The sequence below is a fragment of the Garra rufa genome, chromosome 4, assembly GCF_049309525.1.
Source record: "Garra rufa chromosome 4, GarRuf1.0, whole genome shotgun sequence".
Taxonomy (NCBI): Eukaryota; Metazoa; Chordata; class Actinopteri; order Cypriniformes; family Cyprinidae; genus Garra; species Garra rufa.
In genome coordinates, this window is record NC_133364.1 from 21,647,482 (window position 1) to 21,674,314 (window position 26,833).

The following is a 26,833-nucleotide window of genomic DNA, read 5'->3' on the forward strand; positions in this document are numbered from 1 at the left end:
GTGCTAGCTAACCATGTGCTGATTAACATCGAAACAAGAAACAGCCTGATTAACTTTATGCCCTTTACAAAGATTGGATTCTTAATAGAAATGTCTTAAATCACATTTGAAATATTGTTAAAATGATAATTTACTTAATTTTATTAAAATATATACACGGTAGATGCAAACAAAATCTGAATAGATCAATACAACCCTTCTTAAGTTATACATTACCATGTTTCGGTAGTGTCAAATTCAGAAAGAGGAAAAATAATCCAAAATACAATACGCAAATTAACTGCACAATTACTAGAACGGCCCATATAGAGACTGGCATGGACAGGAGAATCAGTCTTCAAAGTTGAAATTAACTTTCTTTTTATGGTATAAAGGTGAAACCTTTTCACTAGTAATGAGTAGACAATGTGTGGATTACGGTTATGCTGTACTGTCTGTAACAAGCTTATATCAGGGAATAATGGTTTAGTTCAGGCACTTAAAACTTATGAGCTAAAGGAACATTACAAACAATTATATAACGTTACAATTTATTCATTAGCTGGAAAGACACATAATGGGGACACTAAAATACACTGTATAGTAGGAATAACCTGTACCTGAGTGCAGAATGTGCAAAAGAATCAAATACGGATTCTAACGTTTCTGTAGTTAAACCACCATTTCACCCATTTGACTAACAGATTGGAAAAGTACAGCCCGTTTCAGTACAGATAATACATTTATTTATTAAAACATTTAAAAGTGACAAGACAAAACTTAAAACGTTAGACGTTAGTCCGACTGTTGTGAATGGTTCTTGGACTGTCTGCAGAGTTGAGCAATTGGTTTGTATCTTCTTATTGGATGCGCTTTAAATGTTGAAACCTGAAAAATAAGTCAAAACAGGCATTTTACATTTGATCGTTTACAGCAGGGGTTCTCAACTCTGGCCCTCAAGGTCCACTTTCCTGCAGAGCTTAGTTCCAACCCTAATCGACACACGTGAACAAGCTAATCGAGATCTTCAGGATTGCTAGAAAGTTACAGGCAGGAGAGTTTGATCAAGGCTGGAGCCAAACACTGCTGGAAAGTAGATTTTGAGGGCCAGAGTTGAGAACCTCTAGTTTCCAGCACCTTCGGAGGACAGCGTTCTCACCCACTGCAGTTCTTGCTCCTGGCGCATCATTTGTAGTCTCCTCTCACGCTGAACTTTCCGTGCAGCATCCCGCTCATCAAAAGAGAATGGCTCGAAAGGGGTTGACGAAAGCCAATTATCGTATGCGTCATAACGTGGACGTCTCAACGTAAAAAAATCATATTGGATTTCTCTTTGGTTATCTGCATGAGCAGGTAAAGCTGCTCCTGAAGATCCGTCATCTGCCAAGACTGGAAAAGTCATAATTTCATTAGATCAGGCCATCACAAATAATGCAGTTGATGTCCACTTACACTCTTGAGGCACCAGGCCAGTGCTAAAACTGCAGTGAACACTAGCTTACAAAATACTGTACTGCATACTATCTCTACTATATAAAGCAATAGCTATATATATATAATCCTCTTAAAGGTCCACTGAAGTGCCTTGAACCACGCAGCGTTATTCTATGTGGTGACGTACTTTTAACTGAAAAAAAAAAAAAAAAACATATCGCTAAGCCCCGCCCACTTATTTTGAAGAGCCAATAGCGTTCCATTAATATCTGCTCGGGCCAGAGCCGTTGAGCTCGGTAAAGCCGCATTTGTAAGCTTATGACAGCAGTCTAATAAATTACCCCATAGATTCAATATGAAAACAAAATAGTGATCATAATCATGCTGAGACATGCCGATCGCACATGTGAGCGCATATGATCTGCTCTGTCTTATTGCGTCTCTGTGTAGGGGGCGGGAAGCTACAGACTCTAGAGAGCATTTGATTGGACTGAACGTTTGATGAGAAACTGAAGTGCACGGTGATATCATCAAAATCGTTTATTCATATTGGCGGAAGTGACGAGACAGTAAGTTTTGAATGCCCATATCTTGTAAAAGCGAATTTTGTCATTGTTTTGAAGCACACTAGCTTATAGATAATCTTAAGGCTAATATATTCATACTAAAAGCCAAAAAAAACTTTAATTTTGATTTCAGGGGAACTTTAAGTGTATAGCTTTGTGGAATACACTCTTAAAAATAAAGGTTCCAAAAGGGTGTTTTTGCAGTGATGCCATAGAAGAACCATTTTGGCTCCCCAAAGAACTTTTAATGAACGGTTCCTTAAAGAATCTTTTTGAAGAACACTTTAAAAATCTAAAGAACCTTTCCTGCATTTGAAAGGTTCCATAGATGTTCAAGGTTCTTTATGGAACCACTGATGCCAATAAAGAACCTTTATTTTTTAAAGTGTATGGTATTCTGTAGTCAGCTCAAAACTGGACATTTTGAAAAAGGATGCGGCTATTCTGGCATTTTATGCAGAAAAAAAATATATGCATACTACACACACACTGAAGCAATACCAATAGTAGTAACGTTACGTACAATCATTCTGAGCCATTTCAAGCGCATAAACTTAGTTTTCACTTCATAATAAAACGGGATAAATGTAATGACTATTATAATTGTTATTTTTAAACCTGCACACTTATCTGTCAGTCACACAGTACGGAAAAGCAAATGTTGTGGTTCTTACCAGTTTCACAGCTGTCCTGTTTTTGCAGAGGGGCGACGACGGCCAAAGCGTACTGGCGGTTAGGCGAGAACGCTAACGGCTGTCTACTTTTAAACACACTTTTGTAGCTCTTCTCCGGTTCTGTACCTGCGGAAAAATGGTTAAGATGTCAGAAACGTTAAGCGAAAGAAACGCCAAAAGCTCTCAACGTTGCTGCTCCGCGTGCGCGCGCTTGATCCCCTCTGAAAGAGTTGCTATGGAGACCGCGTCACGCGCACAAAACAGACTGAAACGGCAGAGATTTAGACACTTCACGGTTGAAAAACGTCAACATTACGGTATGTTTTAAAGATAGCGTCGAGATAACTTGCTTGACATACAGTAACACGAAAGCAACTAAAAATATAGAAAGTTTAACTCGCACTGAATACTTGGTAGTAACATAATTAACGTTAGTAACTTAGGTCAGAAGTGCTTGAGACCATCTCAACAGCTTAAAAATGAACCTTTGTCTAAAATGTGTGCTTAAAATGCAGAATATCTGTTAAATAACGTTACTAGTAAAACGCTTTACTACGACAACAGTATTTTATACTATAATGTTGTTTAAATTATTAACAGTCTAACCTGAATAACTCTGTGCCGCGTCCGTTAGTTCAGCGTTATGTTGAGCCATGATATCTAACGTTACCGTCTGTTACTGTGATCGAAAGATTGAACACCGTTTTCATCTAAACGATTCCTCCATTATATAACTTTCCGTGGGTCCATTTATTGAGGTTAATTGTCTACAGCTGCAGTGAAGTGCTAAATCATGCAGAGGTGTCGTTTGATTTCAGGGTCAAGATTATGTAAAGCAGTGGGAAAGAATTAATGCGTTGATTTAGCTTATTAAAATATAATTTTCATATAATTGTCATTAAAAGTAACATGTATTATTTGTAGCTCATGAGCCAATCAGAGGGGCGGAGCTCTGAGGAGGAGGAGGAGGAGGAAGGCTCTAGTCAGAGGGCCACGCCCATTTCGGCAATAGCTCCAGAAGCTGATCCACATCATGAACAACCTGCTGTCATATCATCAAATCCGGCCCTGCAGTGCCTGGAACAGGTAGAAGCTCTGAAAATGATAATAATTCATCTAGTTCATCTGTGTTTTCCCTTCCTTTGAAACTGGTGAAGTACCATGAAACTAATGTGATTATTACTCTGAGTACAACTGTTATATATATTGGTAGTTGATCTGTACAGAAAACTCTTTCAGTATTCAGTGGAATGCGAAATTTTGGGAACCCCTTACAGAATCTGTGAAAATGTGGATAATTTTAACAAAATAAAAGAGATCATACAAAATGTATGTTATTTTTTATTTAGTACTGTTCTGAGTAAGATATTTTACATAAAAGATGTTTACATACAGTCTACAAGACACAAAAATAGCTGAAATTATTAAAATAACCCCCTTCAAAAGTTTGGGAAACCTTGGTTCTTAATACTGTGGTTACCTGTATGATCTAGTTAAACTGAGCACTGTTCTTCAGAAAAAAAATTCCAGGTCCTGCAGATTCTTCAGTTTTCCAGCATCTTTTGTATATTTTAACCCTTTCCAGCAGTGACTATGATTTTAAGATCCATCTTTTCACACTGAGGACAATTGAGGGACTCGAACACAACTATTAAAAAGGTTAAAACATTCACTGATGCTCCAGAAGGAAACACAATGCATTAAGAGCGGGGGGTGTAAACTTTTGAACTGGATGAAGAAGTCCAAATTTGTCTTATACAAAATACAGTTTTTGTATATAAAGGGTTTGCACTTACGTTACCCAGATATGCGGCCATATTGGCGATACTCGGATGTAAACAACAGCATTGACTGCACGGTTAATGTACTAGTGTATATGTTTTTCTGCTAATTTATGCTGCCTAAACCATGGAACAATCGCGTGGAAGCTGCTAAATCATATAGAGAAGGACTTAGTAAGCAGGAAAGGGTGCAATATTTTGGCAGGCTATAGTACTCCAAATGTTTTTCCTGACTGATTAGTACAGCCCAAAACATGACAATAATTGACTATTTTCAGCAGCAGTAAATAGCAAAATATGCAAGTTTTGTTGCATAGTGGAATTGTTTTCTTTCAGTGCTGCCAATATGACAGACTGATGACGTGTCTTGGAAACAGTCTGTTCAACATACAGTATCAAAATTGAGTTGAGTACAAAAATGTAATGACTGAATGACTGTGTGCGAGAAAGACCAAAACCAACTCTTAACGTTTAGATACAGTTTTATTTGTTTTGTAAAAAATATGAATGTACCTTTAAAAGCACAAATTGAGGTGATTGATAAAAATTCTCCAATATACAAACAGTTTCTGAAAAAGTAGGCTAATAATGATTAGAAAAACTAAACTTATTAACTTCTGACTGGTAAGTAAAAAACACTGTTCATCAAGGTCTAGTCACACAGCAATACTTTAAAATCTTTTAAAATCCCATGCTTTCGAAATAAATACTGTACATTTCCTCCTTAAATGTCAGATACACACTAACAGTCAAACGTTTCTGAAGAGTACGATTTGTAATATTTTTTTAAAGAAGTCTCTTTACCTCATCAAGCCTGCATTTATTTGATCCAAAATACAGCAAAATCAGTATTATTGTGAATTATGTTTACTATTTAGAATAACTGTTTTCTATTTGAATATATTTTATATGTAAAATGCATTCCTGTGATTTCAAAGCTGAATTGTTTGCATTATTACTCCAGTCTCATGATCTTTCAGAAATCATTCTAATATTTAGATTTGCTGCCCCCCCCCCCCCCCCCCCCCAATATTATTATTATTATTAGTAGCGGATTATTATAGCGGAGTATAATTTTTTCAGGTTTCTTTGATGAATAGAATGTTCAGAAAAACAGCGTTTTTCTGAAATAGAAGTCTTTTGCAACATTATAAATGTCTTTATCATCATTTTTGTTCAATTAAAAAAAAAAAAAGTATTCATTTTTCTCCTCAAAATATAAAAAACTAAAAAATTATAGACTCCAAGCTTTTGAATGGTATAGTGTATAATGTTATAAAAGCTTTTTATTTTAGATAAATGCTGATCTTTGGATCTTTCTACTCATCCAAGAATTCTAAAAAATGTACTCAACTGTTTTAAATATTGATATGTTTCTTGAAGAGCAAATCAGCATATTAGAATAATTTCTGAAGGATCATGTGACAATGATGCTGAAAATTTAGCTTTGATCACAGGAATAAATTACATTTTAAAATATATTCAAATAGAAAACAGTTATTTTGAATAGTAAAAATATTTCGCAATAGTACTGTTTTTGCTGTGTTTTGGATCAAACAAATGCAGGCTTGGTGAGCAGAAGCGACTTCTTTAAAAAACATAAAAATTGCCTGGTAGTGTATATTTCATTTTTATCAACCTCATGGGCCTTCAGTCCATGCCTGTTAGCTTTAAACCTGTACAAAACATCTAACCTAAAAAAGTAACTTTCAGTAAATATATCCATTCAAAATTGAAAAAAGTCCAACAGCAAATCAATAGATAGTATAAATCAAATTAGCTATTTTTAAAAAAAGCACTCATCAGGAGTGTAAAAAGAGGATGGTGTAGTAAACCAGTTAAACACTAGATGGCAGTAGCACATACACAAAAACATGAAACCATAACTCGAAACCTGGTATATTTAGACTAGATGATGGATAGCATTTTTATATGCCTTGCAAAAACAAATTCATTCATTTTAAAGGCAGTTCTGTTGCCGTTTGAGCATTTGTAATGAATCACAAGCTATATAAGTTTTTCTTGAGGAAAAGTGCATAACTGCCCCAAAAATAATTGTTCATTTATACATCAGTTAGCTTAGGGTGCATAATTCTTTGGCCTTATCATCATTTTAACATTTTTAAATGTTTGTCTGTAGTTTGTCGGGTAGTACTCAGAAGTCAGGTTGTGCCACGTGCCCCAGAAGATCCCATCTCTCTTCCCTTTGTACTTTGTTTTGTAGTATTTGCCATTGAGGTTTGCTGACATGCAGGCATCAAACCACCAGCCCGATCCGTAGTACGCCCCACAGTTCCCTGAGGGGTACCTATCGTTGTCTCTGTCCGGTGTAGTGAAGAACTTCTGATCATGGTTGAAGTGTTTGCTGAACTGCAGAGCATTTCCAGCAGTTCCTGAGTATCCGCTTAAAGACAGCCGATAATTGAGGTACTCATTGGATACGTAGAACTGCTCATACTTGGCATATCCACGTGTGCCCTCAAAGTCTTCGAGCTCAATGCGCATGATCATGTCCTTGGCTTTGGTGAGCAGGTGGATGTTATCATTGCCAAGCCAGAACTCGCCTTTAGGGTCACCAAAGCCCTTCTTGTACTCAGCCCAGGTGCGGTTGAAGTTCACGCTGCCATTGATGCGACGCTGCAAGACAGTCCACCCGCCTCCAAATTCCTCCATGTCACAGAACACCGCAAAGCTGGCATTTCTAGGGTCAGGGGTCACCCGATAAACCCCGCTGTTTCTATGGCCCAGCATGCTGATTTCAGAACAGTCTCTGGAAATTATGTTTGTGAGGTCTGTGGAGAGAGAGACTTTTAGGCATGCTATATAATTCTACACATCAGGAACTGAAAGGAATGTTTCACCCTAAAAAAAAATCTTTTATCACTTTTACTCAACCTCATGTTAATTAAAACCTATGTGAGGCTTTTTAGTGCCACGTCAAAAAAAACTAGATTAAAGTCATAATATTTTGAGAATAAAGTTGAATTTACAAGAATAAAATTGAAATATTATGAGAATAAAGTAAAATTATGAGAATAAATTCAAAATATTTCGAGAATAAAGTCAAAAAACATCTTGAAACATTTTGATTTTAGTCTTAAAACATTTCAACTTTATTCTCGAAACATTTCGACTTTATTCTTGAAATTTTGACTTTATTCTCGTAATTTTGACTTTATTCTCTAAACATTTAGACTTTATTCTTGTAGTTTCGACTTTATTTTAGAAAGTTTTACTTTATCCTCAAAAGTTTTACTTTATTTTTGAAACATTTCAACTTTATTCTCTAAACATTTAGACTTTTTCTTGAATTTCGACTTTATTCTCAAAACATTTCGAATTTATTCTTGTAATTTTGACTTTATTCTCTGAACATTTCAAAATGTATTCTTTTAATTTTGACTTCATTATCTAAATATTTCAACTTTATTATCTTAATTTTGACTTTATTCTCAAAATATTTCGACTTCATTCTCTAAACATTTAGATTTTATTCTTGATACATTTTGACTTTATTCTCTAAACATTTTGACTTTATTTTTGAAACATTTCGACTTTATTCTCGAAACATTTCCACTTTATTCTCTAAACATTACCACTTTATTCTCGTAATTTCAACTTAATCTCAAAACATTTCGACTTTATTCTCTAAACATTTTGACTTTATTTTTGAAACATTTTGACTTTATTCTCAACATTTCCACTTTATTCTCTAAACATTACCACTTTATTCTCGTAATTTCAACTTAATCTCAAAACATTTTGACTTTATTCTTGAAACATTTAGATTTTATTCTCGAAAGTTTGACTTTATTATCAAAACATTTGTACTTCATTCTCAAAAAAATTTACTTCATTCTCTGAACATTTTGACTTTATTCTCAAAACATTTTGACTTTATTCTCATAATTTTGACTTTATTCTCTAAACATTTCAACTTTATTCTCTAAACATTTCGACTTTATTCTCTAAACATTTAGACTTTATTCTCTAAACATTTAGACTTTATTCTCGAAAGTTTGACTTTATTATCAAAACATTTGTACTTCATTCTCAAAAAAAATTTACTTCATTCTCAAAAAAAATTTACTTCATTCTCTGAACATTTTGACTTTATTCTCAAAACATTTGGACTTTATTCTCATAATTTTGACTTTATTCTCTAAACATTTCAACTTTATTCTCTAAACATTTCGACTTTATTCTCTAAACATTTCGACTTTATTCTCTAAACATTTCAAGTTTATTCTTGAAACATTTCGTACTTTATTCTCGAAACATTTTGTACTTTATTCTTGAAACATTTTGACTTTAATCTTGAAACAGTTCGATTTTATTCTTGAAACATTTCGAGTTTATTCTTGAAACATTTCGACTTTATTCTCGAAACATTTTGTACTTTATTCTTGAAACATTTTGACTTTAATCTTGAAACATTTCGACTTTGTTCTTGAAACATTTCGACTTTATTCTTGAAACATTTCGACTCTATTCTCGAAACATTTTGACTTTATTTTAGTCATTTTAGATTAATTATTTTTTTGAACGTGGCACTATAATGCTGCTGTAGTTTCTATATAGGATAGGTAACCAAACAGTTTCTGACTGTCAATGGCTACCAGCAACTGTCTGGTTACCAACATTCTTCAAAATATCTTCTTTTTTGCTCAGCAGAAGAAAGAAACTCATACAGGTTGGGAACAACATGAGGGTAATTTTAACAGAATTGTAATTTTTGGGTGAACTGTCCCTTTAAAGTCATACAGATTGTAAAAACATGTGCATGTTTTAATATGTTTGTTCTGTGGTTCTTGATAAAATTGTGTAGATGACCTAAAAAGATACAATTTGGTTCAGTGGTGCTTATTACAATTACTTCATCACCTTGTGATTTTGTGACCAGGGTTCATCCCTGCAGCAAGTTTTTAATTTTTGAAATGCAAGCACTGGTAATTTGTTTTCATTCCACATCTGATTTTGTAAATGCAAGTCAGAAGATTTCAGGATATGCAAATCTATTCCAGAAGCTTCTATCCTGGCAGTTAACTTGCTTGATAATAAACCAAAGAAACTACAACGTTCTCGTTTGTAAATGATCGAAATGATTGTATGTGTCCTGAATAAGAATTAGAATTATTTAACTTACGTTGAAGTGGTGGTTGTTGTTGTTGCTGTTGTTGTTGACCCGGACAATGTGTGCAGGTGCTGCTGATTTTGTTGACAATCCCGGTAATGTTCTCAACTTTTCTGTCCACTATATCCTCAACATTTTGCAGATTGAGGAGGTTAAGTTCCTCCAGGCGTCCCTGAAGAGTGTTAATCTGTGCTCGTGCGTTCTTCAGACTGATAGACATGCGGTTCATCTTCACCTGCATGTTTTGTACAATCTCATTATCACTGCTGTTCCCATTCTGATAGACTCTAGTGCTGCTATCCCCTCGACTCTGCTCTGCGCTGTTTGTCGGAGGGTCTCCGCTGTCCTTCTGCAAGTTGAGGTCCACTTGCTGCATACTGCACTCCAGACAGGAACTCTTCAACCTGTTTACTGTCTCCTTCAAGCTTTGCAGCTCCTTCATGGTCTTCTCCAGTAGTCGGAATTGTTTGGGAAGCTGGATGGTCAGCGGTGGCATTGTGATCTGGTACGGGCACTCTTCCTCATCTTCACACTGCCCAGATGGTTTTAGTCTCACCTGGGAGCAGCTGGAACCTCCTGATACCCTGTCTAGAACCCCAGAGGGGCCACTACCAGAAGCCTCTAGCTCCTGCCAGATGCCTATCAGCAGACAACAGCACACGTACACCAATTTCATGGTCTCAGATATGGTGATCCAAACTGAGAGAGAACTGAAGAGAAGTGCCTCAGAGTGCAACAGCTTTGCCATTAATATCAGAGGAGAGAGAGAGAGAGAGAGAGAGAGAGAGAGAGAACGAAAGTGTGGGTGGGGCAGCTGTGCATTGCATAATTGCACAGTCGACATCAACACAGGAAGAATTTGGTCCAAGAGGACCACTCACCCTTTCTCTTGAAACAGCACTATGACTCAGTATTTAGGAATGATGTTTGTCTTAATTTTTTACGTTGAGTTTAATCTACAGTATTTGAAGTATTTATTAATTACATTTTTATTTATTTAATCTACAGTATTTATTCTTTCATTATTTACTCATCCTCATGTTGTTTCAAAACTGTATGACTTTGCTTTCTTCTGTAAGAAGTTTCTACTGTTTAATTTTCCTCAATCAAAAATTGGAAGATTGTTATATATCTGAAAGAAAGCAAGTCATAGAGGTTTGAAACAACACAAGAGTAAGTGCATAATGACTGAATATTAACTTCTGGGTGAACTTCATGATTTAACAGTCATATGTCTTTCCATGTATTCCTGTAAATGCTGTGGTTTTCTTGCAAAACATTGTCATCTTTCATTTATCCATACTGTTGTGTGTTTGCATTACGTATTGCTAATGTGTTTGTATTGGCATACGATCATTAGTTGTCACAAAGTAATATTTTACTTAGTATTGGCTGTAATACGAACAAGCTTTGTTTGGGACTTGTTGTAATAAAGAAACTGTAGTATTTACTTAATCTTTAGCAGATGTGTTGAGACGTCTGCCAGAAATAGCTTCACAGATTTGTTTTCGAGAGCTTTTTGTTGCATTGAACTGGTGCTGCAATTTTCTGCAGAAGTTAAAGTCTGCTATTATTTACATCCACTACCAAGTCAAAAGTTATTGAATTTATGTTTTTTTTTTTTTTAAGAGAAGTCTTTTCTGCTCAAAAAGCCTGCATTTATTTGATCTGAAGTACAGCAAAACATTAGAGTTTTGAAATATTTTGACTATTTATTATAACTGTTTTCTATTTGAAATATATTTTAAAATGTAATTTATTCCTGTAATTTCAAAGCTGAATTTTTAGCATCATTACTCCAGTCACATGATGCTTCAGAAATCATTCTAATATTCTGATTTGCTGCTCAAAAAACATTTATTGTTATTGTGTTGAAAACAGCTGAGTAGAATTTTTTTCAGGTTTCCTTGATGAATAGAATGATCAGAAGATAGAAAATAGAAATCTTTTGTAACATTATAAATGTCTTTATCATCCTTTTTGATCAATTGAAAGCATCCTTGCTAAATAAAAGTATTAATTTTTAAAATATCAGATAAATGCTGATCTTTGAATCTTTTATTTATCAAAGAATCCTAAAAAAATGTACTCAACTGTTTTAAATATGATATGATGATTATAACAATAATAATAATTTCTTAAACAGCAAATTAAGATATTAGAATGATTTCTGAAGGGTCATGTGACATTGAAGATTGGAGTAATGATGCTGAAAATGTAGCTTTGATCACAGGAATACATTACATTTTAAAACATTCAAATAAAAAGCAGTTATTTAAATAGTAAAAATATTTCACCATATTACTACTTTTACTGTATTTGGATTTTGGTGAACAGAAGAGAATTCTTTAAACATTACAAATCAAAAACTTTTGACTGATCGTGTACCCTATTTTTCTTTTTAATAGATCAGCACAGAGAAATGTTATCCAAACAGCCTTTTGTAATATGTGCTCCAGTGTTTTACTTCAAAGCTGGTCCTCCACATGTGTGCCTTATAATTTCCCATATTGACAGTAACTAGCTAGTCTCCTGCCTTGGCTCGTTGCAGGAAGTCTCAAAATAAAAGTTCTTTGAAATAGGTGATAAGTGATAACACTCAAACTGCTTCTCAAGAAAAATATAACTTCTAGTAAATGCAATTGCTGTGGCATACAAATTTGTGAGTTAAAATCCAGTCAGTTTAATACGAAAGCAAAAGACATACATTTTGCATCGTTTCAGGATGGTCACACAAATCACTGTCCAAAGTTGAAAGCTGCTAGTTTACAAGTAACACATCGCTACACTATTAAAAATAGAAAACAGATCTTTTTGGCAACTTTTTGTGACTGCACTTCAAGACAGTACAAACAAATTTAACAGTAAGAGCCTCTATCTCACAGAGCCTGGTTTTCATTTGCGTATTGTCTATAAGTTATATTAAGCTTACATGAAAGCAGTTAATATTAATGCGAAAGATCTTCAACATTAGATGGATCCCAGCCCTGAACAGCAAGCATAAAATCTTCAAATCTGGAAGAGATTTACAGCATATCTTGAGTACGAGCTTTCAAACCTTGTGTTTGTTTGTCTCCACTATAAAGGAGAAAAACACACATGTTCAGACTTTCTGTTGATAATCAGAAAACGTCAATCTCAGTGCTCAGATAAACGACACTCAAAGCTTAGATCCATCCTTTCCATGTTGGAGTTCAAATGCATGGCCACATGTGGATTTGCTTTATTAAGATGCACCTGAAATGAGTCTGTTTAGCTTTGAAATTGTAATGTTAAATCGTTGATAGTTCTTTTTCATCTTTGCCCTCAGCTGTTCTCCATGGGAAAGATCACCGGAGAGAAAGTGGCTCGTCTTAGGGCCAGTTTCAACCTCTTACATGAAACTCTGAGAAGTTCTCAGGAGTCAGAAATGCATCTGCTGCAGGAGGCAAAGGCATTGCGTACCACTCTGGAGCAGCAGAAGCAGGAGCTAGAGAAGGCCGAGCTGTTTCCTGAGGGACCGGACACAAGGGTCAGCAGACTGAAACAGACACTTCTGCAGTACTACAACCAGCTGAAGGAGGATGAAGAAAGAGAATACCAGATGCAGTTCCAGTTTGAGTGGTAAGATGCTCTGCAGGACCACAACAAGATGTGTCAACAAGATGGAGCTTAGACACCATTTAAAATGTGCAGAAAGTAGAGGTGTTTAAATGTTTTAGTGTCCGAAAACAAAATCACACCTCCAAAATGCAGCATGGAAAAGAACATGCTGAGTCATGGCTCACGCTGCTCCCAGTGTTTGTTGACCTTTTTCAGAGTGACTTGTACAACAAACATATGTGATTGATTATAAAAAAGGGCGAAAGCTACTAATTTTAAATTAGGCCTGCAAAATTTTGGTCTGGTAAATTTGGATTGATTAAAACCTCACTGCTTACATGACTTTATATGTTAGAGGTGCCACAGTCAATCAGTCAAGCATTAAAACATTTCTAATTGACAAGTAAATTTACTGATTGTGTAACTTCTAACTTCTATGTCTAAATTTTGTAAATGTCTGAGAACCACTGTACTATGTGTTTAATGTATATCAGTTGGTTAGATGGGCATTCGTACTGCAGGCATATTATAGCCAGATGTAGTTTCTACACATGTGGCTATTACAGCATGTCCAGAGTGGATCCTTCATCCTTAGCCAAACTGACATGGATTCACTTTGCACAGCATGCTTTGTGCTCACTGTAATCTGCTTCTTTGTTGGGGCAGTTCAGTTCATGCTGATATATATTTGTACACATGGCCTTAAGTTTAAATTTATAATGTTTGCCACAACATTTATAATTGTAAAATATCCTGTGTGGTTAAACGTGATTATTTAGCTTTTTTTTTAGTTTATATCAAGCACATTTAAGTTCCTTTTTGTATGAATTGCTTCATAACTTGATTCTGTTCACGTCCTGATTTCTGTAAAGTGCATTAAATTTGTTTCACAGAATTTTATTTCTCCTTTTTAGTCTAAAAGAGGAGAAGCTCTGTCTTGAGAAAGAATATCAGGAACAAGCTAAACCGTCTGTAAGTATTGCTGGGGCCGTGATGATTTAGGATAGATTCATCACTGGGTTTTCCAGACAATTCATAGTCTCTAGAGATTAACTAAAACGTCAATTGTGTTTCAAAACACACTCAAAAAAGAGTGACATGCTGTAATAATAAAACATCTAAGCTTCTACGTCATCTAAAACTCAACAAAGTGACACACAATTTTTTTTTACATTTATGTTTCAATATCTGTAAATAAGTTAGGTCAAATAAGTTTGCCATGGTTTTTAATGTTTTTTAATTCAGCAATTTAAAATAACTGTTTTCTATTTTAATGTACTTGAAAATATAATATATTTCTGTGATGCAAGCTGAATATTCATCAGCCATTACTCCAGTCTTTGGTGTAACAGACCTTCAGAAATCAGTATAATAAGTTGATTTATTATCAATTTTGGAAACAGTAATATTTTTTTGGAATCTGTAATACTTTTTTCAGGATTCTTTGATGAATAAAGAGTTAAAAAGAACAACATTTTATTAAAATAGAAAGCTTTTCTAACAATATAAGTCTTAACCCTTAATGGACTTTTTTTGTCCATTTCAATTTTGTTTTTGTTATAAGTGTGCCTGTGTTAATGCCAACTGCATACGTTTTTGCTCAGGTGTTTATTTTTATTGAAATTTTAATATTTCACCCTCATTTTCTTCAAAAAATCAATTTTACCCTCTGTACAAAAAATACTCACACTCAGGACCTTAAGGACAAAAATGTCCACATTGAAACCCATTAAAACGGCAATTTTTTAACCCAGGGCCATTTGACTATAAAATGATGCAATATTTGCTAATAGGCATGCATTCTATCGGCAAGGCTTCAAATTTTACATTTTTTTACTAGATTGTGCCATTTTTTCAAATTTGGCATATAAAAGAAATACTCCCTTTATTCGTGTTTTCTGCTTATGCGTATTATAGTCTATCATAGAGTCAATTGGAAAAATAATGCAGCTATAATTGTGTGTATATGTTGGTAAGGATGTCAGAGTGTGGTTTGCATGTGTTTACTGTGTGTAATTAGTTTAAAAAAGAAATTATATTGTACTGGCATTCAAAAAAAATCCCACTCCATGTATATGAGTCACACCCTTGGCAGGGTCATAGGGCCATGTGAAAACTATGAATAAGGTCAAGGAAGGTTAATGAGCTTTGAGGATTTTTCTTTTTCACCCAAACACCCATTTTAATCATTGATTGCACTTTTTCATTTGTTATTGTTATTATACAGAGATAAAAGGTGAGTTTTTGATGTATGAATTTTGATGTGAATTTGATGTAGAAGTTCAGAAGCCCCTAAACACATTGTTTTTGTTTTCACCACAAGAAAATGCTAATTGTTTAGTCTGGTAGATTTTATACAAAGTTTGAGTGTTCGCACAGCCAAACAGGTGTTCGCACAGCCAAACCTATACATATTTGGTGCTTGAGGGCTTGGTCATTTCATTGCTTGCAAGATAAAGAGACGTTACTTAGCAGGGGAAGCTCTGGAGCTCGTGTTGCCCACTGACAGTGAGCATTATGTAAAGAAACCCGCTTTTAAAGCATGTTTGGTCATTTTGAATAGAAGAGATGCTGATAAAAAACATCAGTCAGTAAAAGTGGAAAAAAGATTAATATATAACATTTCTGACAGTTTTTTGACATGGACATTTTTGTCCATTATGGACCTAAGTGTTAGTTGTTTTTTTTTTAAATCCGACACTACATAAAAATATAAATGCCTCAAAATTAATGTTGTTGTTCTTCACTGATACACCCAAGAAGCTAATAAGCAGAGAAAAAAAAATTTGCTTAGCATTTTGTTTATGGAAATTAACTACTACTTTTCATTTTTTCATAAAAAAACACCTGTGGCATTATGTAAACAAACCAGCATTTAAAGGGTTACAATTCTGAAAATGAATTAATGTTTTGTATCTATGGATGGAACAAATGCTGGTTAAAAAAATCGACATCAGTGAAAGTGGAAAAAAATATTGATAAATCATATTTTTATGACAGTTTTTGGACATGGACATTTTTGTCCATTTTGCACCAATGTGTAGCTTTTTTTACGCACAAGGGTTTTTACGCACAAGGTCACTTTTTATCAATTTAACACATCCTTGCTAAATAAAAGTATTATTATCTTTCAAACAAAGAAAGAAAAAAATTACAGACCTCAGACTTTGAACAGTAATGTATATTGTTACAAAAGATTTCTATTTTAAATAAATGCTGTTCTTTTAAACAATATCACAGGTTCCAAAAACAGCACAACTGTTTAATAATAAATCAACATATTAGAATGATTTCTGAAGGATCATTTGACACTGAAGACTGGAGTAATCCACAGGAATTCATTATATTTTAAAGTATATTAAAAGAGAAAACCACTATTTTAAATTACAATAATATTTCACAGTATTACTATTTTTCTGTATTTTTAATCAAATAGACACAGCCTTGATTAACAGAAAATACTTTTTTAAAAATATTAAAAATCTTACTGGTCACCTTTATCAAAGCTGTATATTGTAAAAAAAAATATGCAGAAATTGTATCAGCTCCTTTAGTTTGTTTTAAAATCCTGTTTGTTTCCATGTTTAAATGAAAAAAAAAAAAAAAAACCTAGGTTTTCAATATAGTCACAAACACTGTATAATTTTTAAGTTATCTTGTATGTCTTCAGGAGCTAGAAAATAGGTACATGTCCCTGAAGAACAGTTGTGAGGAGGTGAGGAAAGAGGTGGTTCAGCTTCAACAGGAAGTGAAAACTTTAACTGAGAGCATGGAGACTCAAGAGAAACATATAAAGAAAGAACAACAAGAGCTGGAGAACTTAAAAGATCTCATTGAAAGCAATGAGGTAAGCAAGACCTGTTAATCACAAGGCTAAAGTATATGTCCTGTGAACTTTGAGAAGTGAATTTCATGTTAGCAATGTCTTTCACCAGGCTGAGCTGGCTCAGGTGCTTCTCATACCTGTACCTGTTCAACTGGGAAAGGAGATCGACAGGGTTGCCCGCAAGAAATCGTATGTTGCTTGTTTCAGCAAAGTTACATGAAGCACATGAAATATTTTAATAACTATTCTGCGCTGTATCTGTTTGAATGTCATAGGGAGCTGGAAAAGCAGGTTGCAGTAATAGAGCAACATCGTATGGAGCACATGGAGAATCAGCAGAGGATGGAGGCAAAGTGCAACATGGTAAAGGAGGCCAAAAGAGAGATGGTACGAGAACTGGAAGGCCATAAGTCTCAGCTGGTGGCTGCAGAGAACAAACAAGACAGACTCCTCAAAGAAATGCAGATGACCAAAGAAAAAGAGGCCATGTTCATGGATCAAAGGTTGTAATTTCAGTTTCTTGCCAAAAACAATTAGAACTCTATTGTGATGGCATCCAAAAAAAAAAACTTTTGTAATATGTAAATATGTAAGCAATTTCTGAAAAAATAGTATATGCAAATCTACTCTATTGATTGTTTTGGACTACAGGGGTCTGCTGGACATCAACATGGAGCAGGTTGTTTCTGAGTGCAAGTCTCTGCGTGATAAACTGGCTCGAGATACGCGGCTTAAAGACAAACTCATGCGAGCCCTGAAAAGGAATGAACTGCAGCTGAAACAGGCCAGAGACTCTCTTGCTAATACTCAACAGCAGCATGAAAGGACCCAGGCTCAGGTGACTCAAAACACATGTAATTTCTTATATCTATATCTAGACACTCACCTTTCACAATCCTATGAAAAATGCTAATAATAAAAAATTAGATCAGTAATCATACTGTAAGAGTGTTTACCTGATTTTCCTGGATTTAGCAACATTTACTTAGAATAATGTTTAGTGGAAAATTACTGCAGACGCAAATATTTTGTCATGTCCTGAATTTCAAAATTGCTGTGAAATCATTTCTTTCTCACGTTATGCATGTACAAGCTGATCATGGTTATTTTATAATAACAGGAACTATTAGTTCCTTTGGATTTTAGAGATTGTTATGTAAGAGACATGGCCTGGTAGCACTATGTGCAAACATCCAGTTCCGCTGTTTTTTGCAGTTTTCTTTTCATTACAATAGAATAAAGCCTCCAAAAAGAGACATTGAAATTAAATGAGCTTTTCTTAAAGAAGCTGTCGAGAAGTACAGTTGGGAAGTTGATGTTGAAAACTATTATAAACAGCATTTTGGTAATATATGGCAACATCATAGTTATAAATGTGTTATTTTTCACCAAAAAGAACAACAGTTACAGGACCTAAAATACACGTTTCTTAGTTGAAGTCAAAAGTTTACATACACCTTGCAGAATCTGCAAAATGTTAATTATTTTACCAAAATAAGAGGGATCATACAAAATGCAAATGTTTTTTTTTATTTAGTAATGACCTAGATAAAATTATTTCACATAAAAGATGTTTACAAATAGTCCACAAGAGGAAATAAAAGTTTGCATACACTTGATTCTCAATACTGTGTGGTTGCCTGAATAATCGACAGCTGTTTTTTTGTTTAGTGATAGTTGTTCATGAGTCCCTTGTTTGTTCTGAACAGTTAAACTGCCTGCTGTTCTTCAGAAAAATCCATCAGGTCCCACAAATTCTTTGTTTTTGTTTTTTTAGCATTTTTGTGTATTTGAACCCTTTCCAATAATGACTGTATGATTTTGAGATCCATCTTTTCAAACTGAGGACAACTGAGGGACTCATATGCAACTATTACAGAAGGTTCAAACGCTCACTAATGCCTCAAAAGGAAAAACTATGCATTAAGAGCAAGGGGTGTAAACTTTTGAACAGAATGAGGATGTGTACATTTTTCTTATTTTGCCTAAATATCACTTTTTATTATTTAGTGCTGCCCTTCAGAAGCTACAGAAGATACATACATTTTCCCCAAAAGGCAAAATAAGTTTACTCTGATCTTCAAATTCAAAAAGCTCTTAATGACTAATTTTTCCTTTTGAAGCTTCAGTGAGCTTTTGGACCTTCTGTAATAGTTGCAAGTCTCTCAGTTGTCCTCAGTGTGAAAAGATGTATTTAAAAATCATACAGATTTTTACAAAGAACAGCGGCCAGTCATGTAACTCATGAACAACTATCTCTAAACAAAAAAAAAAAAAAGGTAACAACACAGTATTAAGAATCAAGTATATGTAAACTTTTGAGCAGGGTAATATTTATAAATTCAACTATTTCTCTTGTGGACTATATGTAAACATCTTTTATGTGAAATATCTTATTAAGGTCAGTACTAAATAAAAAATAACATGTGTTTTGTATGATCTCTCTTATTTTGGTAAAATAATTAACATTTAGCAGATTCTGCAAGGTGTGTGTAATATTTTGACTTCAACTGTATGTTGTTTAATTTTTTTTGTGCAGAGAGAGACAGTCCCAGCTGGTGACTGCTTGTTGCAGAGAAGAAGAGATCTGGAAAAGGAAGTGGAAAACCTGAATCACAGTTTCATTAGCAAGGTATGTACATAATAATGATTGGCTTTCAGTTGACATAATGTCTAAATGGTGTGGCAAGATGCGTTTCAAAATGACTTTGTGTCCATTTGCATATTTTTGTGTATGTGTAAGAGTAGCAGTCTGTGGCAGGGATGAAGGTCCAGCTGGTTCAAGAGTATGTGGAGCAGGAACAGGCTTTGATTAGAGAGTCTTATCGACGAAGAGACGAGCTTCATCACCTTCATCATCTCATACTTATCAAAGCAGATGAAAGAGAGCAGAAGAGCCGTGAGCTGCTCAAAGCACAGGTAAAGCCCTTGACCTACTACTCAATCCAAAATACTCAATCACTGTTGAGCGTTTTAATCAGTTTACTTCAAAATTTAATATAATTTCAAACCTATGGTCTTCTTTCTTCTATAAAAGAGAAAAGTATACAATAACAAGGGCCTAAAAATGACATGATAGAAATATTGCTTATTTCTCATGTGGGTTTGGAACAAGATGAGGGTGAGCTATTCTGTTCTGCTTGTTGATTTTTATGAATGTTGTTGCAGCTAAAATATAAGCGCACCACGCAAGATCTGCAGGGGAAAGGACTAGTCATTCAAGAACACTTGAAACTGACTCAAGAGACCCAGTCAAGGTACGTACTCCCTATCATTTGAAAAAAGAAGACTTTTACCTAATATAGAATGAATCCAGTATGTTAGCTTTAGTAAATGTGCACTTATAAATGCTGTTTTAACCTCACCAGGCTGGGTGTGTTTGCTAAACTGTATGAAGTCACCAAGGGCGAGCGGAACAAATACCTGAGTCTCATCCACATTTCAAACCAGAACCTGGCAGAGGTGCAAGAGAAGCTGGCCAAACTGGAAGAAAATCATAAGACACTGCAACTGATCGCTATCAACAAAGACAAGTACTGTAGCTCTCACATTATACCTATACGACCATAAGATAACACTTGGTTAACGTGTTTGGTTCCATTCTAGGCTGCTGCAAAAGTCCCGTCTACAACATTCTCACAGCTACAAGCTCAGAGATCGTATAAAGAATGAGCTTTCAAGGGTGTTACAGCTTCTGCAAGAAATGCACCAGAAACGAGAGGAGCAGAAATTGAGCCTCGGCAAGCTTACAGACACAATCAACATGCTGGAGCAAAAAAAGTTGCATATGTGCAAGAGCTACGAGGCTGCCATGCAAGAACGCAACCAGCGGTGGGAAATTATAAAGTTCAGAAGATACTTACAGTATGGGGTTGCATTTGCACCATAACTTTGCATCTGTGTTTGTGTTGTCAGGGCTGTGCAGCTTGTAAAAAAAGAGCAGGAGTTGTGTATTTTCTACGAGAAGGTAAATGTGCTGGTGAAAATGATTGAAGACAGCAACCTGAAAATACAGAACATGGAGGATAATATCAGCAACCTGAAAATTAAACAGAAAGAGCAAGAAAGACAGAACAACCTTTTCAGGAAACAGTTGTCCAGCAAACAGGCACTGGATGAAGAAAGCATCTTATTACAGATACAGGTACCTGCATCAAAAGTCATACAGAGTGTGTCTGATGGTTTTGCATCAGATTGTGTGAAGCAGCCAAAGAGATCTATCAGAGATACATAAATCAAAAAAAGTTTCAACAATATAACCATTGGGTAAACAAACACACTATAAAGCAGTGGAATGTGAGTAAAGGTTAGATTGTATATAATATTCCAGGCATTTATTGTCCTCTAAGGTGGCACACATATTCACAGATACGCTCTTTTTACCATTTATAGTTCCTTCTGAGAGATAAAACTAAAATAAACCATCTTAGCAAGAATCTCTTTGATAGTTTTATACCCCTCTGTGTTTAATCAACAGAGTCTCTTTATATAAACATCTAGTGCATAAGAGAAGATAAAATAAACACAAATATTAGATTGTGTTACTAGTTCTCATCCTTGCTGTAGGGCTCAAGTCTGTAGTAAATGTCAGGAGTGTGGGGGTATTAATCGTGTTCCCTTGTCAGCCACTTGGAATCTGGAAGCTGTTTCCACCACTGAAGTTAAAAAACATAAATGCGACTTTTTATTTCACAATTCTGACTTTTTTCTCACAATTGCGAGTTTGCATCTCGCAATTCTGACTTTTTTCTCAGAAAAGAGTCATAATTGTGAGAAAAGTCAGAATTGGGAGATATAAACTCGCAATTGCAAGTTATTAAGTCAGAATATATATAAACTCGCAATTGTTCTCAGAATTTATATATATTCTGCCTTTTCCTCTTAAAATTGGATTTTATAATTTGCAATTGCAAATTTTTTATCTCACAGTTTTTGTCAGAATTACGAGAAAAAAGTCAGAATTGTGTTTAAGTTTATATTTTGCAATTCTGAGAAAAGTTAGAATTCTGGGTTTTTATCTTGCAATTCTGACATTATTTCTCGCAATTGTTAGTTTACATTTTGAGTTTACAATTCTTTTTTCTCAGAAAAAATTGCGAGTTATAAAGTCAGACTTGTGAGATATAAACTCGCAGTTCTGAGAGCAAATCAGTCATTTTCCCTTAGAATTGGACTTTATAACTCGCAGTTTAAAAAAAGTCAGAATTGTGAGAAAAAGTCAGACTTGTGCAATTCTTACTTTATTTTTTGCAATTGTGAGTTTATATTACATAATTCTGAGAAAAAAAATGTATTGAGTTTTTGTGAGAAAAAGTCTGAATTGTGTTTCATCTCGCAGTTCTGACTTTGTCTCGCAATTGTTTTCATCAAGCAATTCTAAGAAAAAAGTCAGAATTGTGAGTTTTTATTTTGCAGTTCTGACTTCATTTCTCGCAATTTTGAGTTTATATAATGCATTTCTAAAAAAAAGTCTGAATTGTGAGTTTTTATCTCACAATTCTGAATTTATAACAAGTTTGTATAATACAATTCTGAGAAAAAAGTAAGAATTGTGAGATAAAAAGTGTATTTAGTGATGGAAACGGCTTCCATAATAAGCTTACGCAAAAATAAAGTTGTTGCAAGAAGAAATAAAAGGTAAGAAATATTTTTGTGTGTAGGCACAAACTTGTGATGACCTCTCAGTTCATACTGTGTATCACAAGGCGTCCTGTACCAACACAACACCCTGAACAAGCCAAGAGAACAAGCCTACTCTTCATGGAATGTCAGGACAACCGCCAAGCGAAAACAGAGGATTAAGACTCAGAACTGAGACACTGTCTTCACCATCCCACCTTCCATTACTGTAATTCATTAGATTGCTTTAAAAGGCTTTTATTCAGCAGCCTGCGGAGAACTAAAAGATGACCTTTATTTCCAGTCCTTGGCCTTTCTGTTGTGGGCTCATGTTGGTGTGAATGGTGCAAGTGTCGCTCCTCCTGGCTGTAGTCTTGCATAGCACTAATATCTTGCAGGTCTCTCCCAGGTCAAGTGAACTTGTATTTTTAGATTTCTTTCTTTCTTGAAATGCTTAACACTGGGTTTTAACCTGGCAGGAACTAAGAGAAATTTTAGATTATAATTTACAGTATAAGCAAATTAAATCTTCATATAACAATCCAGTTAGGTTGAGTTTACTGTGTGTAAAGACATTTCCAATCACTTGGTCTTCAATTGAGCATGACAAAACAAGTACCCCACCTCATGTTGACACCAGATGATTTCTCTGTTGTGACATAGCTAGAAGCCCTGCAGTGTAGTCTTTTTTTACTGACTAAAAAGGACAATGACACATCTGCCGCCAGCCTGACGCCGTTTAACCAAATGACTCACTGAGAGATACAAACACACACGATACACACAGTCTGTGTAATAAGAGCAAAGGGGCTTTAAATGAATCCACAGTTTTAATTGTGTCCTCATGGTGTGACTGTTTTTTCTGTGCCATAGCTGTCTGAGACCAAAGACAGACTGACTGAGCTAGAAAAGGCTTGGGAGAACCAAACCATAGCAAGAAAACTGAGTGGAGAAGATCCGGCTCCTGAGGAGCTCATCAAGAAGATTGAACAGGTAAAGTTGCAGTTCACATAAAGGGAAATATTTGGAGGTTAAAATTTGGTGACCAGAAAATTCTGTCATTAATTGGTCACCCACATGTTGTTCCAAACCCGCAAGACTTTCTGACCACGTTCGAGGTCCAAAAAGGTAGTAAGGACATCGATAAAATAGTCCACGTGACATCAGTGGTTCAACTTTAATGTTATGAAGCTATGAGAATCTTTTTGTACACAAAGAAAACAAAAATAATGACTTTATTCAACAAATTCTTCAAGCATGCGTCATGGTACTTTTGTGAACACGTGTCGAAGACTGAAGAAAGAGAAGAATTTGTACTCGTATAGATTAAAAAATCAAAAAAGAAAAGTCAATTTCACTCACTGGTTTGTGTGTGTTTTTAGTTAGAGGTGCATCTGACAGATAAGGAGGCTCAGCTCTTGGAAATGGAGCTTGTGTATGAGCAGGTTACACGCCTTTCCCAGCGCATCCACATCAAGGCTGAAAACGGCAAAGAAGACACGCTGAATCTGGCTAAGAAAGTAAGTTTAAACTTAAACACTGTACACTGCACACACAGCAACATGGTTAGTTTAGGACACCCTGCAGACCTCATGGTCTCCAAAAAACATCAGTTTTCCACATTACTGAAGCATAGCAAGCTCTCCTGCCTCTTAGCAAATCCTTCAGCTTGACTAAACCTCATACTAATGTGCTGTGTTACTGTAAACACATAAGCTTATGTAACCAAGAGTTGTAGCAAGTGTGTTTGTGTTTTAGGTGAACGAGGTGCAGGCTCAGATCAGAGAGCGCACTCGTAAAATGATGGCGGTGGTAGCAGAGCTTTCCATGCGACAGGCGGAGTGTATGACCCTACAGCAGGAGATGAAAGACAAGGAACTGCAGCTGGACCTGTGTCAGAGGCGTGCAGAGCAGGGCCTGCCACCCTCAGAGAGCATAGAGAACGAGTGGCTGCGTTGCCTTCGAGATCAGCACAGACGCCAGGCAGACGCAGAGAAAAAAGCCAGGGTATGCTTCCAAATGCAACAATGACTCAAATCTTACAGTAAACAGCACAGAAATAGCCATTAAATATTGAATTATGGGTCACAAAACCTGTCACGTACATTGCTGTTTAAAAGTTTGGGATCAGTATGATGTTTTTGTTTTAGAAAAAAGTCTTTTCTGCAAATCAAAGCTGCATTTATTTGATTAAAAATACAGAAAAAACTGTAATATTATGAAATATTATTGCTATTTGAAATAGTGGTTTTCGGTTTTATTATACTTTTAAATAGAATTTATTCCTGTGATGCAAAGCTGAATTTTCAGCATCATTACCTTAGTTTTCAGTGTCAAATGATCCTTCAGAAATCATTCTAAAATGCTGATTTATCAATGTTGGAACTTGGAATTTGTTTTGGAACCTGTAATACTTTAAATAAAACATTACAATAAACAGCATTTATTTAAAATAAAAAACTTTTGTAACAATATACACTGCCATTCAAAGTTTGGGGTCAGTAATTATTTTCTTTTTTTCTAAAGAAATTAATACTTTTATTTACCAAGGATGTGTTAAACTGATAAAAAGTGATGGTAAAGACTTATATTGTTAGAAAGTATTTCTATTTACAATAAATGCTGTTCTTTTAAATATTTATTCATCAAAGAATGCTGAAAAAAAGTATCACAGGTGCCAAAACAATATTAAGCAGCACAACTGTTTTCAACATTAATAATAAATCAGCACATTAGAATGATTTCTAAAGGATCATGTGACACTGAAGACTGAAGACATAATTTATATTTTAAAGTATATTAAAATAGAAAACTGTTAATTTAAATTGGAATTTTTTTCTGTATTTTTAATCAAATAAATGGAACTGAATATAAGAGATTTCTTAAAAACATTAAAAATATTACTCATCCTAAACTTTTGAACTGCAGTGTATGTCCATCTAATTTCATGAATCAGATGAAATAAACAAGAAATTATATTTTGCATAAAGGAAATTAAGTTAAATGTTCTTTGACAGTGTTTTCATCAAAATTACCAATATGCCTCCGCCCAATTCTCATTTCCTCTACTGTTATGAAAATATCTTAACCTGTTATGAAAAATATATATTATTGATAGTAATCTTTAAATCATTGTATAATTTGTCATTACTGCATTACAGTATTGAGAATACACCATTAAAAATAATGGGAATTAATTTCCAGATGCATTTCAGTAATGGGAATTTGCAGAGGAAATATGCAATAATTTCACAATGAAAAACAATCATAAAGTCCTCAAGGAAAATATAACTTCAGATTTTGTTTCTTGATTTTAACATGTAGGGACCAAGACATTTTATGCACTTCTCAATCTTCATTGGTGTATGTAAATTCATTCAGCAATTATAAGGACAGTGATGCTGGATCAGGGCTGTGCTAAAGCCCAGATGTCTTTCAGTTTTTAATCACACTTTAATTCAAATATTTACATAAATATTTAAACCACAGGGCTATTAACATCATATTTGTGTGATACTGATACATTTTTGTGTTTATGTTTGTTAGCTGGCTGAGGAAGACGAGTGGAACCAGCTTCCAAACGGTGTTTACACCACGGCTGAGCTGCGACCGAATGCTTACATCCCCAATGATGATCCTTTACCAGTACCCAAACACTACGGAGCCCTGACCCCCTTTAAACCCACCGAACCCGGTGCCAACATTCGCCACATCCGGAAACCAAAATACAAACCTATTGAGATCTAGAGTGAGTCTGCAAGCTCATGGTGCTTACAGATACAAAAATAAAAGTCCAGATGTGCTCCCATTCCTGAAGGATCTGGTCCATTTCCTCAGAACTGGTGATGCCAACATAAAACCTGTTTGTCATATGGGTCTAATTTCTATGCTTAGCAGCGTAGTGAAGCTCCTTCTGGTGGCACGCTGGGAATTCAGAGAGATTCTTTAGAAGTCTGCCAGAGCTGAGGGGTGGGAGAGGAGTTAGACATGATGCTGTGCCCTCTGGTGCCAGGCAAAGCTGAGTCATACAGGGAAATTAGAAAATATATGGGAATGTGGACTAGACGTGATTTGAATTGAAAATAAAATATAAACATAATCAAACTTTTTCAAAATACTAAAGTCCTATTTTGTGGAGCTTTTATTCTTTTTGCAAAAATATCTGAAGGCAAGAAAACTGATTTGCTTAATAATTGCAAGGCTAGTCTTTAGCCAAATCATTTGGATTTTTTTTACAT

General features: G+C 35.0%; 3 protein-coding genes across 3 annotated transcripts; 1 reads left to right on the plus strand and 2 right to left on the minus strand.

The window, feature by feature from the left end:
- Nucleotides 1-571: 571 nt before the first annotated feature.
- Nucleotides 572-2,789, minus strand: sinup (siaz-interacting nuclear protein; the record flags this gene model as incomplete). Its single annotated transcript, XM_073837778.1, has 3 exons — nucleotides 572-867; nucleotides 1,139-1,368; nucleotides 2,654-2,789. Coding segments are annotated over 3 exons (459 nt in total), but the record flags the coding sequence as incomplete, so codon positions are not given.
- Nucleotides 2,790-3,580: 791 nt separating this feature from the next.
- Nucleotides 3,581-26,463, plus strand: ccdc146 (coiled-coil domain containing 146). Its single transcript, XM_073838104.1, has 17 exons — nucleotides 3,581-3,739; nucleotides 12,879-13,171; nucleotides 14,065-14,122; nucleotides 16,821-16,997; nucleotides 17,086-17,165; nucleotides 17,252-17,479; nucleotides 17,628-17,814; nucleotides 19,516-19,608; nucleotides 19,725-19,895; nucleotides 20,145-20,233; nucleotides 20,345-20,509; nucleotides 20,583-20,807; nucleotides 20,892-21,120; nucleotides 23,469-23,588; nucleotides 23,978-24,115; nucleotides 24,354-24,602; nucleotides 26,142-26,463. Exons 1-17 carry the CDS (start codon nucleotides 3,581-3,583, stop codon nucleotides 26,340-26,342), a joined length of 2,862 nt encoding a protein of 953 aa, XP_073694205.1. The 3' UTR covers nucleotides 26,343-26,463.
- Nucleotides 5,491-10,289, minus strand: fgl2a (fibrinogen-like 2a). Its single transcript, XM_073838106.1, has 2 exons — nucleotides 9,581-10,289; nucleotides 5,491-7,226 (listed from the first exon to the last, which is right to left on the minus strand). Exons 1-2 carry the CDS (start codon nucleotides 10,242-10,244, stop codon nucleotides 6,514-6,516), a joined length of 1,377 nt encoding a protein of 458 aa, XP_073694207.1. The 5' UTR covers nucleotides 10,245-10,289; the 3' UTR covers nucleotides 5,491-6,513.
- Nucleotides 26,464-26,833: the final 370 nt, after the last annotated feature.